This window comes from Oenanthe melanoleuca, chromosome Z (assembly GCF_029582105.1).
Source record: "Oenanthe melanoleuca isolate GR-GAL-2019-014 chromosome Z, OMel1.0, whole genome shotgun sequence".
NCBI classification, from domain to species: domain Eukaryota; kingdom Metazoa; phylum Chordata; class Aves; order Passeriformes; family Muscicapidae; genus Oenanthe; species Oenanthe melanoleuca.
The window spans coordinates 807,303-825,313 of NC_079362.1; the positions used below are offsets into that span (position 1 = coordinate 807,303).

Below are 18,011 nucleotides of genomic sequence, written 5' to 3' on the forward strand. Positions count from 1 at the left end.
TAGGTGGGAAAGAAAAATCTCAGACTGGCATTTGAAATCAGCACTCATTTTGTAAGAAAATGCATCACACACCCACAACTCCACAGTTCTGCAGGAGGGAAGAAGGCAAAAAGCGAGTGCAAAACGAGCAGGAGGGATTGTGCTCACCCAGCTCATGGTCAAGCTCAGAGCTCCATCTCGTGGGTGCTGCCACCAGCAGCGGCCACTGGCCAAGGGGGCCGGAGGCCATCAAATCTCTTGGGGATCTGGAGTTCAGTGGGGCTGTCAGAGCCATGGATACACTTTCTGGTGGCCTTTTTACTACTGCTTTATAACACTGAGATATGCAGCATGGGTGCCATTGAATCTCTCTTAAATGTCCACCTCGGAGTCGCTGATGGACAAACCTGCACGTCTGGCAGGGCTGTTTGTGAGCTCTTCCTGCTCTGCCGTGGCTCAGGGCTGCCTTGTCTCAGCACAGTAGTGAATGGGAAAACATTTGTCATCTTTGAGCTGAGATGCTGCCCTCATCCTTCCAGAGGCACTGGGTCGGCTGACTCAGGCCTTCCAAAGTTGTTCATATGTGTGTGTCTGTATATCAGCTGCAAAGTACAGCCCACAATAAATGTATTGTAGCACATCAGCTACAGCCTTTGCTTCAGAGAGAACCAGGACAAAGCCGTGAGAGAGTGGGATGGAGCCTCTACCAGGTGTGTGCATCAGCAATAACAATGGGGCAGAGGTGAGTGGAAAGCTGCTGGAGAAACACAGTGTATCATGGATTGCTCAATGCACATTTCCTGCAGAAGAAATCTCTCCATGGAAAGAGATGTAAAAAGCTGAGTTGATATTCAGTAACATGAAACTAGTGGTGAGTATTGCTGACTTGGAGGGATTATGGACAAAGTGAAGAAACCCTGCCCTGGAAAACAAAAGATGTAATTTAATCCTCTGGACAAAGAATATTTCACAGTGAGTATTTATTCTTAAGGCACAGCCAAGTAAAAATGGCTTTAATTCCTTAAGGATCTTTTAGACAGATCCATGCTAAACAATTTACAGAAAAAGAATTAAAAAAATTAAAAGCCATCCCTCTACAGCACCGATAAATGAGCAGAAGCTACAGTTTTGTAATTAAAACACAAGTTAATGGCAAACACCCAAGAAAGATTCAGCTGGCAGCATCTGGCAACATGTCCCTGGGTACAAGAGCCTTAGCACAGTTTGGGAGGGCGGGAGAGCAGCGGGAGCCGGCAGAGCCCGGCTCGGTTCGGGGCATTGTGGCATCACCTGCGCGTCCGTGGCAACCGTGGAATTCCCGCTGCGGCTCCGCGTTTGTCGCAGCTGGTCCCAGCCCTGCAGTTCCTGCGGTGCCGGAGCCGCTGCCCTCCGACCGTCCAGCTCGTCGTGCTGGAGGAGGAGCAGCATCGCCACCGCTCCAGGCACCGCCGGCAGCCTGTCCGGTGAGTTCTGCGCTTCCACTGCCGCTTGTTGCTGCTCCAGGCTTTGCCTGCTTCAACTCAGCGCCGTTCGAGTTTTTAAGATCACGTTCAGGTTTACCCTTGAGTGGTGTCTGTCACCTTCAAATGTTCTGGCACCTTCAAATGTCCTGTTCCAGCCCTGCCATGGGCAGGGACACCTTCTGCTCTCCCAGGTTGCTGCTCCCAGCCCTGTCCAGCCTGACCTTGGACACTTGCAGGGATGGAACAGCCACAGCTGCTCTGAACAACCTATGCCGGGGCCTCAGCACCCTCAATGAGGAGAATTTCTTCCTCATATCTATTCTAAATCAGTGGCCTGTTCTGAAGTATTCAGCATATATTCAGAAATTTGCAAGAAGAAACTGACACAAGTTATTAAAGACACATCAAACATAATTCCGCAAACAGAAGCTTGGTCTGCTGTTTCGTTTAATTATAGAACTCCCACAAGCTGCTCTGTGGCACTGGAGTTTTCTTTTTTTCCTAGGTGAAACAGCATGCTTTTTGAAATTATCCCTTTGTGTGGTAGTGAGCTACTGATGCCTATTTGAACAGAGGAATATTGCATATTCAAAATTTTTGGCATTCCCAGGTGACACTATTCAGGGTTAGTTTTCTCTTTTCCTCTATGTGACTTCAGAGTAAATTTAAGAAGTTTTAAAACTTCAGAATGATGTGGATGTGACAGAAAACATTTTGATTCTGTAATGAAACTACAGTTTTCTTGGCTTTGTTTTTGGGTTTTTTTTGGATTTTGTTGTTGTTGTTGTTGTTTGGTTTTGTGGGTTTTTTTTTTCTGTTCATTATGAGACTCTGGTGTAACTTGCAATAATAAAGGGACTAGTGTTACAAAAATACCTAATTTCTCAGTTCTCAGGGCTACATCTTAATGGAAAACTTCTGTGCAATTTCTGACAAACTTAGCAGGCTTTAACATAGTGTTCTGATAGACAGGCAACCTTGTCTATTTGTTCTGCTTCAAAATCATAGTACTATCATTTATCTCTCTTAGAATTGGTTTGAAGAGAAGCAGAGTTTGCAATCTGCTTAGGAGAATGCAGCTCGATCTACACAAACAACAGTTTTTTATTGGTGTTCTGAAAACTCTTGACAGTGGATATTCTGCTATATATATATGTTTATTTGTCTACAATATTCAGGCTTGGAGGACTAGCAGTACAATTCTGTCTTCTAAAGCCAACGTCCAATTGCAGTTGTGGTGATTGCTCAAGTGGCATGGTAGTGACACTGTGAAATTGCTCATGGGTGGTTAAAAGCTTAATATTTTAGAGGGTTGACAAATAAAATAAAGCATGTCTCTGCTAGAGGCCTTAATGGTTTTATGATGTAGAATAGACTAATCTTTGATGCTCATCAAGTAAAAGTATATATGGTTAATTTATGTTCTTAATTCCCCACAGTTTATAGACTTTGAAAGCTGTATTTTCCCCACCATGACTTCACAGACTTCAGTCAACATCTCTTCTGGGGAAGCTAATCGGTGAGCCCAGTTCTGGATTTTTAAGTCTAGCAGTTCATTTCCTGCTTTTGTGGCTTCTTTATTTTCTAGATGCCTGAAATGATGCAGTTCAGGCTGAGGAGGAACCAGATATGGTGTGATACATGCAAGCTGTCATAGAATCATCAGGAGGCAGAGAGAGTTTCTGCCAGCACATAGGAATCCTGCCCAGGAGGCACAGGAGGGTTTTCACATTAATTGAGGTGGTAGAGCTTGGCTTTAAGTCTTACCATGACTCCTGTGTTTTATAACTTAATAGGGGTTTGATCTCTAGCACAAACTATTTGTCTCTCTTTAGTCTGTACACAACTGCCAGTTACATAGGAAGAGCCAAATTCCACAAATAAGGACTTTGGTTAGAAAATCAGACTGCAGTCTGCTCCTTCAGCTGCAGAAATTTAGCAAAATGACACTGCTAGGTAGTAAGAGAAAGAACATTTCTCTCTGTTGCAAAATTAGTCTGCATTTTCTGCCAGCTGTGGAATTGAAGCCAGTGAGAAGCTGGATTTGTGCAATGGTCAATGCTGAGTGTAACCATCAGACTTGTGAACACTGAGAATTTAGGTTTTGAACTACAAAATATCTTCTGCAGTGTAGGACTCAAGAGCTCTTTCACCTGCTCATATGCTTTCCTGAACATTTTAAAGTCCTGCTAAAAATGTTGTCTTAGATAAAAACCGTAGTTGGTAAAAAGCATGTTTTAGTTCAAAACCAGGAGTTGATGAACTAGTAATATATGAAAATGGAAGTAGAAAACATTCTCTGAAGTTTGTGAGGCTGTAAATTGTGCATTGTTTGAAACTTTCCACACTTTTATGTGATTTTTTTTCTTTGAATCTTCAGAGAGCTTTATGGTTGTAGCACTTGTAGTTGTTCCATGAAGACTGAGGGAAAAATCTCCAAGTGGTAGTAGGAAGCTTTCATAAAGTACTGCATTTGTTGGCCACACTGTGATAATTAAATGAAGTATCAGAGAAACAAAAATTCTTAAGGCTAGTTTGTATTTTATTTGAAAATGTTTAGGTAGACAACCAAAATGAAGTGGCTAACACAATAATAGTTCAGCAATTCTGTCACTGGTTGGGTGGGGGGCTTTGTTTGTTTGTTTGTTTATTTGTTTGGTTGGTTGGTTTTGATTTGGGGTTTTTTGGTTCTGTACAAAGAAACAAATTATGGTTTTCTGATATATATTTTTAAGTTTCCACCTATTGCATTATGAGTTCAGAAGCTGTTCATAGAATGCTATTTCAAAGAGGTTTCTAATGCAATTTTAGTCCAGTACGTAATATAATATTCTCTGTTTCAATGCTCTAATGCACATTTTTCATTTCCATAGCATCCTTAATTTGCTAATGCTTGTGGTGCCATATAATTTTTATATTTAAATATTTATAGTCTGCAGCTATCCTTAGAGGCAAGATTTAATCTAAATTACCAAACCACTTCTTCATGGCATTTGTGTCCTTTTTGCTAGTCAAAAAAACCCCAACATAATTAGAAAACATACATCATTTTGGTCATGAAATTGTTTATTGTGCCTATACAGAAATGTAGAAGAAAAGTGGTCATTTTTTATTTAAAAATATTTAATATCTATTAATTAAATGGCAGTATAATATCATTTTTCTGAAAACTGCTTCATGCAGACAAAGGTATGATACTTTAATATTTACATTTCTGTATTATATGATACCAATTTAGTGCTTAATTTGATTATATTTCTTCTATCCATGTATTTCATATTTATTGCCCATAAACTTCAGTTTTGCATGGAGAAAACAGTTACTGCAGTCTTTCTTACATACTTAAAGGCTGCGAAAACCAACATACATCAAATAATGTGAACACTGATTTTCAAGTACTGAAAGAACTTAAAAGATTTCAAGTTTGAAGTTATAATAATTTCACTTCAAGTTATTTAACTAGTTAATTAATATTTTTAATATGCATACAGATATGTGCATATATATGTATCTGTACCTATTTCTGTGTATGTATATTCAGAAATTTGCATATTCTATGTTTAAATTTTTCACTTCATATACAGAAACTTGGTTTTGACTCTTTTTTTACTGTTTGGGGTGCTTGAGGGCTGATTCTGCTGACTTCCAAGTAGATTTTGTTATAGCTGAAATAGTAGTGGAAATTAAGATAAAACAGAGTAATTTGGAGGACTAAACCTTTAATTTGTGTTGTGTCTGTGATCAGTTGCATGTCTGTAGTCTGAGTGTGTGTATCTCTGAAGACATAGTATGTAAAAGAGAGGGTATTTCTACATCTGTGGATTGTTTCATGACAGAGATGGTTTTGAGATGGTAACTCTTGTTAAAAAATGAGACTTACTGTGGAGGCAAAAAGCTTGCCTGTTATTTTAACTTGCATGATTGGAATGCTGTCTTTAAACCACTTGGAAGTTTATTATCAAAAATTATGGAAGTTCATTATCAAAAATAAAGATACTGAAAAAGAATAATGAACACATTATGCTTACATCAACGTTGTTAATCCAAAGTGCATCTCTCTTTCAAGTTCCTGCTGCCATTTCTCTCATACACTGCAAAATAAACAATTTTATATAATTCTTTCTTCAAAGAGCAATAGCAGACAAAAACTGCACAAAGTAATTTTACTTATGTGAATGTTTAAATCTCAGGGTCAGTGCTTGGGTAATTGAAGTGAAGAAACATTGAATTTTTAAAGGAATACTCATTTTAAAGGAAAACACATTTTTCAGGTCAGGCACTGATATACAAGGACCACTGTTACCACAGGACAGAAATCAACCAGAAATGGACATCGTTGAAGATTTGAGAATGAAAATCCAGGCACTTGAGGAAAGAAACTTGGAATTAACCAGGCAATACAATCAAGATGTAAGGAGTTTGTTTGTTTGCTTGCTTTCTTTCTTGCTTTCTTTCTTTTATCCTTAAAATAAATGCAATTTGTTTCCTTAGATGCAATGTGTTTCCTTGAAATAATCCTCTCATCAGGTGAATCAAATTCACAGTCACTAGTTGGAAAATAAGAAAGCAGCAGCACTGCACAGACCTCTCATGCCTGTCTGCAGGAACTGATGTAACTTTTAGTGTCATTGCTAATAGTTGAAGGTGTGTGTAAGAAACTGGAGCACTACACAACAGCAAAGTCATGCAGGAAAATATTTTACATCCCCAGCTTTGGAATTCTCAGTGTAAGACATGGTTTGTTGGTTTGAGTGTTTTAATCCCGGTAATTCCAGGGATCAATTTTAGAGAATCACCCCACCATGGATGGAGCAACGGGAGCACGACAAGAGCAAATCACTGTGTAAGAAGCAGGAACTTTAAAAAATGGATATGGAACAACAAACTTGGTTTATTGGCTGCACTTAACCTAAAAGAGAGGAATGAGCACCCACAGCAGCTGCCCCTAACAAACTGCTAAGAGCAGAATTGTTACTTGTAGCAGTAATCATAATTCAAAATAAAGAAAATTTTAACAAAGTATTTTCTTACTGCTACTTGATTTAGGTACTAGTTTGCCACAAGAGCATCAGGGAGAACCTTTTTAATGGGGTTAAATTATTTCCCAATAATGGTGCTCCTGTTAATAAGGATGCTGCTGCTTTGTAGATGTTGTGAAGAAATGCATGTTTTACTTTCCACCTTCTTGCATTCAAATGGCTTGAATGTGGCAATTTCTGGCAGCAATGACTAGACTTATCTTTCTTATACCAGATAAGAGCATTTTTTTGAAATGTTTTCTTTGTTTTGTTTGTAGTGTTTAATAGCATTCCGCTTGACTGCTGAACATCATTGGACTGAAGTTTGTGTTTCCATAATGAGTTCCTAGGTGTCTGATAATCTAGAATCCCACCATGACTGTTTTTCTAGTTGTTAAATACAGTTATTAGAAAATTGCCTGTGGAATATAATTATAACCTTATTGTCTTAAGGCAGAAGTATCTTTGGGAAAACAGAGGGATATGTTTAAGGTAAATGAAAAGGATATAAGAACAGGATCAGTTTGCATTTTAAAAAAAGTATCTAAGATATGAAGTTTCAAGACTGTATTTCAAATTCAGACCTGATAATACAACAGCTGTGAATGCAATTTCTGAAATATTTATTTTCTAGATGTCTTACTATAAAAAAGAATTAATGAAATTAAGGTTACAACTGGAGAGAGGAGAGGCTCTTCGTCGAGTTCTGGAGAGTGAAATGTCCTTGGCTAGAAAAGATGCTCAGGTGCAGATGTATTCTGCAGAGGATGAGCTATGTGATGCAAAAGCCAAGCTTTTGGAACTGCAAGGTAAGTTTAAAAAAGACATAAACACATGGACCAGAGGCTACATCAGTCCCAAGTGATTCAAACAAGCAGAGATTGCACAAAGTTTCATGGCTACTATGTTTTTTGGAAGCCTCTTATTTTCCCATGTCTTACTCATCTGCTTTTGCAAGCTCCTAAGAGTTTACAGAGCCCTTGCTGTCTCATGTGAATTAAATATAACCTGCTAAACCTATCAATCCCTCTTTTGTCTCTTGCTCCTTACCTTCTGTTACTCCTTCCTTCGGTGTGTACAGAATTGGAATTAAGGGGTCCCTCTCTGCACCCTGCTTATCACTATGTCCAGCATTTCTTCCTTTTCCGTTTCAGGGGGGAAAACAAAGTGCCTTTTCTATGCAAAAATTGTTTGGTACGCAGTATTCTAGATATGGGAACTTTTAACTTGTCACACTACTGTAACATATTTGAATATTACAGTGATTTAATTTAAATGTTGCCTGTAACATTATACCTGACTAATATTTGAAGAGTATGAAGTGTTGATTTCAGTTGATGGTGAAATATGTCCAAATGTAAAGGACTCCCTTCTGTGGCTAACAGTGCATGTGTTCCCTAATAACAGTGAAAGGGAGAATAAATTTGTTTAAAAACACACCCTAGCAACTCTAATGATAAGGGGTAAAAGATCTCTGTAAATATTTGTAGCACTTCAAATAAAGTGCTGCTGTTTTCCACCATTTCCAAGGGCAGGATACTTGTTGTAATGTCCTCTGCCTACTGAAGATTAATATCTGTAGTCAGGTGCCCTGTGTTTCAAATAAGCACTTAAGACAAGAACCACACAGTCATGAGTACTTCACACTCGTACCTTTGTGAGAGGGATTTAACAGGAGATGTAGATTCTCTCTTGACTTGTTTTTTTATTCTTCTATTTTATTCCAGCACGCAGCAGTGAGCCCAGACAGCACACTGTTACATACGGATCAGAAGGTAAGTTTGGTCAGAGTTATAGTCCATATTTCCTGCAAATGCTAGCTGAAGGTGACCTAAGCATTGAGGAACTGTGCCATGGAACCAACTCTGGGATGGATTTACCCTCTGGTGTGTCACCCTAAAGAACCTATACTGTGTCTGGAACCAACATAGCCTTCCCTTCCAACCATAACTATGCCAGTTCTCTGCTATTCCATAGTTTTAAAAATTTGCTTCCTCTGAAGTAAATTTACTTTCTCTGACAGAATCCATTTGGTTTTCGTTTCCACACGAAGAAAACGTTACACCTCGTGGTCGTGCTCCTGATGGTAAGTCTGCTTTTCAACAGATTCTAGTCACTTGAATGTGGGTTCCTAGCCAGCATATCACAGAATCACAAGTTTGGAAGAGACCTTCAAGATCATCAAGTCCAACCCATGCCCTACCAGCTCAACAGAACTCTGGCACCGAGTGCCATATGCAGCCTTTTTTTAAACACATCCAGAGATGGTGACTCCACCACCTCCCTGGGAAGACCATTCCAGTACTTTCTCACTCTTTCCATAAAAAACTGTTTCCTAATATGCATTCTATATTTCCCTTGGTGCAACTTAAGACTGTATCCTCTTATTCTGTCACTTGGTGCCTGGAGAAAGAGACCAACCCTCATCTGACCACAACCTCCTTTCAGGAAGTTGTAAAGAGTTATAAGGTCACCCCTAAGTCTCCTTTTCTCCAGGATAAACAACCCCAGCTCCCTCAGCCACTCCTTACAGGGTTTGTGCTCCAAGCCCCTCACCAGCCTCACTTGCTCTCCTCTGGACGTGCTCAAGCATCTCAACATCCTCCCTGAACTGGGGGGTCACAGCTGGACACAGCACTCAAGATGCGGCCTCACTGGTGCCAAGTACAGGGAAAGAATGACCTCCCTGCTCCTGCTGGCCACACTATTCCTGATACAGGCTAGGGGCCATTGGCCTTCTTGGCCATCTGGGCACACTGCTGGCTCATGTTTTGTTGCTGTTGACCATTACCCCAATTTCTTATTTCTTTCTTTTTTTTTTTCATGAAGACTTTTGCTTTTCTTTCTGTCATAAATCATTAACATTTTGTAATAACCTTTCCTTGCAATCATAACCACTTCGGTTCTGTGCATTTCTCTGCTTTTCAAAATTTACTTTCTATGAACTTTCTACTTTCTATGCGGGGTCACTTTGAATCTGAAGCAGCCCGTTCAATTCCTTTACCTGCTCCTGCTTCTCCACAGTGAGAACCACTTGGATATGGGTTCCTAGGCAGTATCTCCCTTCATGCTGCACAGCTTCTGTAAGCAAATAACAACAGTAGTAAGTGAAAAGATAATGCAGCAATAATGTAAGAACTATCAGAAACGTTCTGAGACTTGTTCCAGAGGAGAAAGGAGGTGGTGAAAGCTAACACAGGGATGAAAATTTTTGTCAAGGTCACTGATAAATTAGTTTGTTTACTGGATTAAAAAAATACACCCTAACAACAATAATGATGAGAAGTAGAAGATGTGCATAAATATTTGTAGCACTTCAATAGTGCTGTTGTTTTCCAACACTTATATAATCAAGCACCCTGTGTTTCAAATAAGCACTTAAGACAAGAAGTCAACAGTTATAAGTTCTTCACATATGTGCCTTTGTGAGTGGTATTTAACAGCAAATGTAGATTCTGTCTTGATTTGGTTTTTATTCTTTTTTTATTCCAGTATGCTGGGGACCATCTAGACACAGATACTCCCCTTACCCACGACCTGCCATAACCTCTGGTGGGACACTCTATGTAACCTGCCCTACGCCTGGAACGGACACAACCTCTGGTGTGTCACCTTACAGACCCTATAGTGTGTCTGGAACCAGCACAGCCTTCCCTTCCAACCATAACTGTTCCAGTTCCTTGCATTTCCTTGGTTTTAATATTTACATTCTCTGAAGTTAATTTACTTTCTCTGGCAGAATCTGTTCCGAGTTACTTCATACCCCGAGGAATCAGCACTCCTCTTCGTCCTGATGGTAAGTCTGCTTTTCAGGCAGTTTTGGTCACTTAGATGTGGGTTCAGAGCCAGCATCTCCCTTCATGCTGCACAGCTGCTCTAGGCAAATAATAACAGTGGTTAAGTGCAAAGATAATGGAGTAATAAAGTAAGTACTATCAGAAACATTCTGAGACTTGTTTCAGAGAAGAAGGGAGGTGATGAAAGCTAACACAGGCCTGAAAACTTTTGTCAAGGTGACTGATAAATTAGTTTGTTTACTGGATTAAAAAAATACACCCTAACAACAATAATGATGAGAAGTAGAAGATGTGCATAAATATTTGTAGCACTTCAATAGTGCTGTTGTTTTCCAACACTTCCTAGAGCAGAATGCTTGTGTTATTGTCCTTTATCAAATAAAAATTAATATCTATAATAAGTTGCCATTTGCTTCAAATAAGCACCTAGGACAAGAAGCAAACAGTTACAAGTACTTCACATACTTACCTCTGTGAGAGTTATTTAACAGCAAATGAAGATACTCTCTTGATTTGTTTGTTTTTCAGTTCCAGCAAGTTGGAGCGATGATGTTATTCCGTCAAGTTGGAGAAACCTAAGTGATGAAGTTTTTACTCCTGCAAGACCAATTAGTGATGAAGTTTTTACCCCTGGGAGACCAATTAGTGATGAAGTTTTTACCCCTGGAAGACCAATTAGTGATGAAGTTTTTACTCCTGGGAGACCAATTAGTGATGGAGTTTTTATCCCTGGGACACAGCTTAGTGATGAAGTTTTTACTCCTGGGAGACCGATTAGTGATGAAGTTTTTACTCCTGGGAGACCGATTAGTGATGAAGTTTTTACCCCTGGGAGACCGATTAGTGATGAAGTTTTTACCCCAGGAGGGAGAGAGCTCAGCGATAAAGTTTTTACCAGCGGGTCAAGAAGTGAGTTTGACTGGAATTACAGCCGACATTTCGGGCCGCTGCGACCTCTAGCGAACCGAACCGCCGATCGGATGTACTACACAAGAAGCGACTCTGACTTGCACTCAGACTCAGTCTGGGTATATCGCCAGCCTAGTGTGATTAGAATCCCCATCCCCTGTGGCAGGAGCAGCAAAGCTTACAGCTTTCGACGACCAATAACGAGCATGTATGTCCAAGTTAGCCCAACCGGAATCGGAAGTACCTCATGGGTGGATGATTCCTCCCGTATTAGGCCATTAAGTACTTTCACCATGTCCACTCCCTCCTGGGAAAGGATTAGAGCTCCAGTTGGTGCTCCAGTTCATCCTCCTGCTCCAGTCAACGCACCCTTCGTTGTCACACGACGCAGAGCCCGTTCTTTGCCTCCGTTCAGATCTGCCAGCCGGGGTATCTCACCCAACACCAGAAGACTCCATGAAATTTAATTATTGGCTTCTTGGCTGCAACAGTTTTCTTAAGGAATATCCCGGCTTGTCTTCAGAAGGAAAAAGCTCTAGAAATGTAAAAAGAGCTAATTAAAGTACAGCTTTACCTTCCTTTGTATTGTAGTGCAGTGTGTCTTTTAGTCTGGAATTTCATATTTTTATGAAAATGTGCATTCATATCTTCACATTTCTCTGTTTCTAATTAATCATACACCAAAACAATTTTTAAACTCTTATTTATTGCAGTTGTTAATATTTTATGTAGTATATTTTAAAATGTTATAAACCAACACCTTTTGGGTAGTTTTCCTAATTCTTAAAAAAAAATCCACAAGCCCTTTTAGTCTCTGTCTCTCAAAGCTGTTTCATACATGCCTATTTTAAACCAGGACTACAATACTTTAATAGGGTTGAGAGGGATCCACTCATGAAATGTACACCAGTGATTCCTCTTGTGGAATGTCACAGCCCTGCCATAAGTCTTTTTTTTTTTTTTTTTTCTTTCCCCCTCTCATCAGCTCACATTTAGTTGCAAACTTAAGACAGATGAGCAAAATAAAAACCATGTGATGGGCCTTTGGAAGCACCCTTGCTGATCTTTCTGCTTTTTCAGTTGAGCAAGACTCTCATCCAGGCAGACAGATTGCACTTACTAATACATAATCATTTGGCAGGAGCTCTGTTGATTTCTAGTAAGAGCTGGAGGCCTTTATCTCCTCAGGATGTTTTGGCTTTCCCACACTTTATTGGATTTTGGCTGCAAATACCATTGCCCTTGCTTTCTTATCTACAAGTACCGTGGCTGTGTTGCCGTGGAAAAGTTACGGAGCGGCAAGAAAAAACAGCAACAAGACACTCTCTTGCTTGGTGCAAGAAAGAGCAAAAAAGAGCCATTTATTGAAGGAAGCCATAGCTTTAAATAAGGTTCTTCATGAAAAACAATACAGACAGTTCATTGGACAGAGAAAGAGACACCTCTTCTCCCTGGCTTTCCTATGGGTCTAGCAGGTGTTTATCTCTGTTATCATTCTTTGTCTTATGTTTACAGTAAAGAAAAAGTCTCCAGCCTGGGATAAATCCTGGCTGGAGCTGAAAAGGTTTCACAGCCTGAGAAAAAGACCCAGAACCTGAGAAAAAGGCCTGGCAGATTTTGCCTAGGCCTTCAGCAGTGTCCACATGTCTGGGCAAAAGCTGCCCAGTGGGCCATATTCCAAAGGCTGTTTGGTCTGGAGTTTGTGAACAAAGGAGAATTATCCAATTCCAAACCACATTTAAAAAATCATAAAAGAGAACTTCTCATTTTTAGAAACAACTGACAATTCAGAAGTGAACGTAGAGCTTATTTACACAGTGGAAAGGAAGGGAATCTTCCAATGGAGTTGTGTTTAAGAGAGTTTTTGTTCTGACTCCCACTCATAGCTGGCACTGGAGAAAGCCATGTCCCCTGGATGTGTCAGTGTCTTCTGCCTGCCATAAACTGTTTTGCTGCAGCAATCAGAGGCATCAGGCTAGAGAGAGGCTTAACTGATGATAGGAACAGGAGCTGCTCCAAGGAGAAAAGAAGAAATAAACTCTTACTTCCCAAACCCATCTCCCCACAGACTCCAGCAGGATTCCTCTGGTTCCCAGAAATATGCAGAAATAAGGCTGAGAAGACCATCTGAATCTATGTGCTCATGCCCAGAATCTTGCTGATGCCATTTAGGTTTTTCCTTTTTTCTTTCCCCTCTCTATTCTTTCGTTCTCTCTATTCTTCACACATATATTTGTAGCTCTGTGGCCTATTGTCTTAGTGACTAGTTTTCCCAGTACATTTCCACAGCATTTCCCTAAGCAGAAAGACAAATTCCAGTGCTCCAAGCTGGGAGGGGTACAAGGCCCCAGTGCTATCTTGGTTCTTCCTGGGAACCAAGGTTGAGAGCAATTCTTCCAGATACCTTTCCATGGACAAAGCCAGTGCTGAAGGGGGGACTCCAGAGAAGGAACTTGACCTGGGGGGGAATTGCATAACCACTTGTCCTCCTACCTGGTGCTCTCTATCAATTATGCTGGTTTCCTAAACCTATAAATATGTAGTCATCCCTGGAAGGAGCGGACTTTTGTGGACATCTTTATGAAACTGCTCATGAAAACCTTCAAATAAAGATCCACTTTTATATTACCTCCTTATTAAAAGCATCTCAACTTTCATTTTCAGATTGGGAAAAAGGCAACATAGCCATCATGGGCAAACGTGGCCCATAATGCCACTAATCCATTCATCAAGGTGTCTGCAGTTTGCTGAGATTTTTACCCTGCCACTTCTGTGCGAATGCTGCTTGCTGTCCAAAACGTTTGTTCTTTTCAGGAAACTCAAGATACTTGCTTAGGTTCCTCTTTCCTATGTACATGGGATATTGTAGCTCTTGAAAAAGATGAGGGGCACAAATAATTCCTCAAGAAATTCCAGCAAGTCTAAGAAAGGTTGATTCCAGTAGGCCTTAGGCCCGTGTTCCGCCAATTGACAGGGGCGTTTTAAAGGACACAGACACCAAAGGAAACAAAGGTCATATTTTACTAGGAATATTTAGGCAACCAAAAAGTAAAACGATATTACATGCTTGGCTTTAGCAACAAGCAGAACCAAGCAAGGTAATCTCATTACTACACAAGAGACAGGATAGTGACTGAGAAAGATCCATCACCAATGGCCTAAACACTTTACCATCATCCAGAGTCCACCCAGAGCTGCTGTGGAGCCCCATTTCAGAGAGAGCAGCTGGAGAACTCTTCCCAGCAACTGGGAAATTCCCACATGGTGCATCCACCTGTAGCTGAGGTCTCCAAATTTACCCTGAAAGTGGGTCCAGTTTTATGGCTCAAATCACCAAGTCAAAGTGACTTGATCACATTTTTAGCACAGAAACACCTGGCTCTGATGGCACACTTTCTGACCAGCAGTCCAATTTTAGGTGCCCAACAGTTTCGCCTTCGGAGACACCGACACCTTGGCTGGCAGATCTCTGTTCTATAAAGATCTGCCCAAACCAAGGACAGTCCAACAGCCTCAGGAACCACACCTGAGACTGGACCAAGCTAGCAGCAGCCAGCAGCCCTGACCCATTGGCTGAGATCTGGTGAGCATCTCGAGCCTCTCTCTAAGCGCACTTTTCATGTTAGGGTCACCAGTGGGTTTTTGGTTTTTTCGGACTTTTTCCTTGTTTTTCTGCTGGCCTGCCATAGGTTCCATGGGGAAGCTGCTTGCCAAACACTTTCTTAACTCCATGGAAAAAGACTTCTATTCCCAAACCTTAACTCTCCTATCTTCTAACAATTTCAAGTTTTCTATAGGAAATCTTTCGAAAACCAACCTTAAAAAATTGTCCAAATATTGGAATTATCTCTCAGAAATAAAGGATGATTTTGTCTACCCAGTCAGTCATTGTTTTTAATAGTATCAATTACTTACTGAATGTTTAATTACCTGTTGTTAATATTCTTAAATCACTTCCTCATTAGTTGTTAATGTTTTTAACTATTTATCTCCAACAAGTTAAGATTTTAAGTGTTGATTGCCACCTGCCTTGTGCCTGTATCCCTTTTTCGTCAGGTATCTCTTCCACTGCTTCCCAAAGGGGACGTTAGTAACTGAGAAAAAAATAATGCCCAAGGTTATATGTAAACTAGAAGACATCTAATACCATCCAGAAAAAAGAAGCCCTAGAACAACTAGCCAGTATGAAACCAAAGACTAAAAATTATAGTCCTAAACCAGGAAAACAGTGAAGAATATCAGATCAGCAACCAGAGCTCTGCGCCTCGTCGCCGTGACCTGACAGCACGCAATCGGCATGATACCCCCAGAGCAAGAGACAGCAAGTGCCTTCCTAGAGACTCTCGTGAAGAGGGAAGCCCCAGCTCTGTCATGTGCAAAGCTGAGCTCCTCCTCCACTGCGTTGTCCACAGGAGCAGTGACTGTGTGCATGACCCCTCGGGCTCCCTGCTCAGAGCTGACCTTAATAAAGGCGATTAAAAAGGAGCTGGTCTCCTGACCCGTCCTTAACACTGGGCACAGCACACACTGCTGGCACCGGCCGTCTGCAGGCTGCCCAGCAGCAGAGAAAGGCAAACAGCAGCCCAGGGCTGCTGGCCTGGCTGAGCATTGCTGCTCTAGTGCCGGCTGCCCTGGCACTCCTGGGCAGGGCCAGCAGTGTGTGCAGCACTCTGGGCACAGCGGGAGGGAGCCGGGCTGCTCCGCAGGCTCCAGCACAGGGCAGCGTCCTTCAGGCACGGCACTTGTGCCAGGGAACCGAGGCCAGCGGGAGGCACTGACAGCTTGTCAGCTCACATCTGCAGCAGACAGTGCCTCACACAGCTCTGGCAGGGAGCGCCTGCAATCCTGCACTTGTGCACTGAGCCAGAGCAAAGGTGTGAAATGCAGAGTGTTGAGCAGAAATAGTCAGGGGCACCAGGCCAGCCTGCTTTGTGCTCTCTGCAGCACTGCAAGCACTGTGCAATGCAGCTCGGAGCTGCTGGGAGACAGGGAATATTGGGATGTGTCTGAGGTTTGGGCTTGAGTAATGAACTGATTTGGAAGGGAGCACAAGGGTATTTGTTCATTTTTTCTTTGTTCTTTTTTAATTTCTCAAGGAAAGATGCAATGAAGCAACCGAAGCACTTGCATGGTACATTGACCAAAGGCTTGTCTTAAATTCCCAGATAGTAGAGGAGAGGCTTTGGGGAAATGTTAAAGTGTAATAAATACGGGTTAATCTTGTGAATTCCTTTAGCTTTAACATGGAGTGCTTAGTCCTGTATTCCCCCATTGCTGTGAAAATAATGTGCAAGTGGCTGCCTTTGCCTTGAGAATAAAGACAACAGTCCTGTTAAGAAGGTAGCTGGAATGCATTCAAGGGATGACAGTGGTTTTAGGAGGCTCTTGACCACCACAGGAGAATCTGAAGAATGGGATGTTCCCCAAATCACTTTGTCAGGGACTCGAGTCCTGGCTGAGGTCCTGCCATATTTGTACTATGCTTGAGCAGGTCGTCAAGGTCATGAAGAAAACTATATTGTTTAATGGGTGGGAAGTGGCCCCTTGAAATAGAAACAATGTATTGGTGAAAAAGGAACAATGCATGATGGAGCCATTGCTGGCATGGAGTCAGTATCATGAGCCATTGTGGCCTCCTCTCACGCGATGGCCATGTGTGAGCTGAGCTGTAACTGGGAAAATTCCAGTCCTGACTAGGAGACAGAAGGCCTGGTTCAGTGGTGGAGGGGTGAGAAGTACAAGATGCACTGGTTTGATCCAGGGGATGTCCTGAAAATGCACTGCCTACCTGCCATCTCCTGCTCAGTGGATTTTTGGGAATCCAGGGCTTGTTACGTATTATTTGACTCTGCAATTAATAGAATAAAATTGTTTTGCAACCCCTATTGTGTTTTAGGGTTTTTGTGCATGTCTCCTCCTGAACCTGTGACAGCAACCATCAGAGACCCTCAGGACATCCATACTCTCATGACAATAAATTCTGAGAAGTGATTTAAATTTGTCAAATAATTTGGGGAACTGTGTAGCCTGTTAGTTTCAGCAAAGAAGTGAATATAACTTAGTTCCATGGATACAGACTAGTTGGTGAAATTGCTGGGTTTGCATGCGTTAGGGAAGTGCTTCCCCACACACCCAGTGATGAAATAAAGTAATGCCTCCTTTATAACCTCTAGCTGGCAGTGGGGACTGGCCCACTTGGTAACTTTTATTTTGGCCATTTCTATTGAACAGTTGTTGAAACCTTTCCCAGCCGTTTCCTCTGGTTTACCCCTCTGCCAGCCCAAGCTCTGCGCTGCAGGTGGCCTGGGTGTGTGCAGAGCAATGCAGCCCCACAAACCCCTCGGTTTTCCCACACATGGTCATAACCTGTCCCAGGTGTGCCCAGCTGTGGCAGCACAAAGAGCCGCAGCGCAGTGGGCGCCGTGCCCTGCCCAGCCGGGGCTCTGTGCACGGAGCAGCAGCAGCGCCAGCACCTTTCAACCCGCTCCTGCCTTGGCTTCACCTGGCAGACAGAAGCCTCTGGGAATCAGCACCGCCAGTCACGTTCCCAGCTTGGAGCAGCTCCTGCTGGAGGGCAGATCCTGCCAGTTCTAATTCCAGATAGGATGAGTTGGCTTGGCACAGTCTGTTTTTTGTAGCGGGATGTGGGCCATAGGGGTAGCTTCTGTGCAAAGCTGTTAGAAGCTTCCACCACGACCAACAGAGACAATCTCGGATGTCTCTGATGATGGGCATGCTGCTGGCCCAATTAGAGAGGTCGGTAATGCCTCAGTGGTGACATATTTAAGAAGAAAACCAAAGGGTGGCCATGGGCTGCTGCCAGGGGCCGTCCCTGCTGTGGTGGC

The 18,011-nt window shown here is 42.0% G+C and overlaps 1 protein-coding gene across 1 annotated transcript; it reads left to right on the plus strand.

Moving 5' to 3' along the window:
* Window positions 1-1,340: 1,340 nt before the first annotated feature.
* On the plus strand, window positions 1,341-11,750 carry LOC130264651 (uncharacterized). The gene is made up of 9 exons (XM_056513000.1): window positions 1,341-1,442; window positions 2,882-2,961; window positions 5,714-5,852; window positions 7,095-7,269; window positions 8,188-8,235; window positions 8,484-8,546; window positions 9,953-10,063; window positions 10,200-10,256; window positions 10,786-11,750. Exons 2-9 carry the CDS (start codon window positions 2,915-2,917, stop codon window positions 11,631-11,633), a joined length of 1,488 nt encoding a protein of 495 aa, XP_056368975.1. The 5' UTR covers window positions 1,341-1,442; window positions 2,882-2,914; the 3' UTR covers window positions 11,634-11,750.
* The last annotated feature ends 6,261 nt before the right edge of the window (window positions 11,751-18,011 follow it).

Bases quoted from the DNA above. Each gene is read 5' to 3' on its own strand.
- LOC130264651 (XM_056513000.1), top strand. From the start codon at position 2,915: ATGACTTCACAGACTTCAGTCAACATCTCTTCTGGGGAAGCTAATCG. The intron at 8,236-8,483 runs GTAAGTTTGGTC...TTTCTCTGACAG, and splicing joins TGTTACATACGGATCAGAAG to AATCCATTTGGTTTTCGTTT. The intron at 8,547-9,952 runs GTAAGTCTGCTT...TTTTTATTCCAG, and splicing joins TCGTGGTCGTGCTCCTGATG to TATGCTGGGGACCATCTAGA.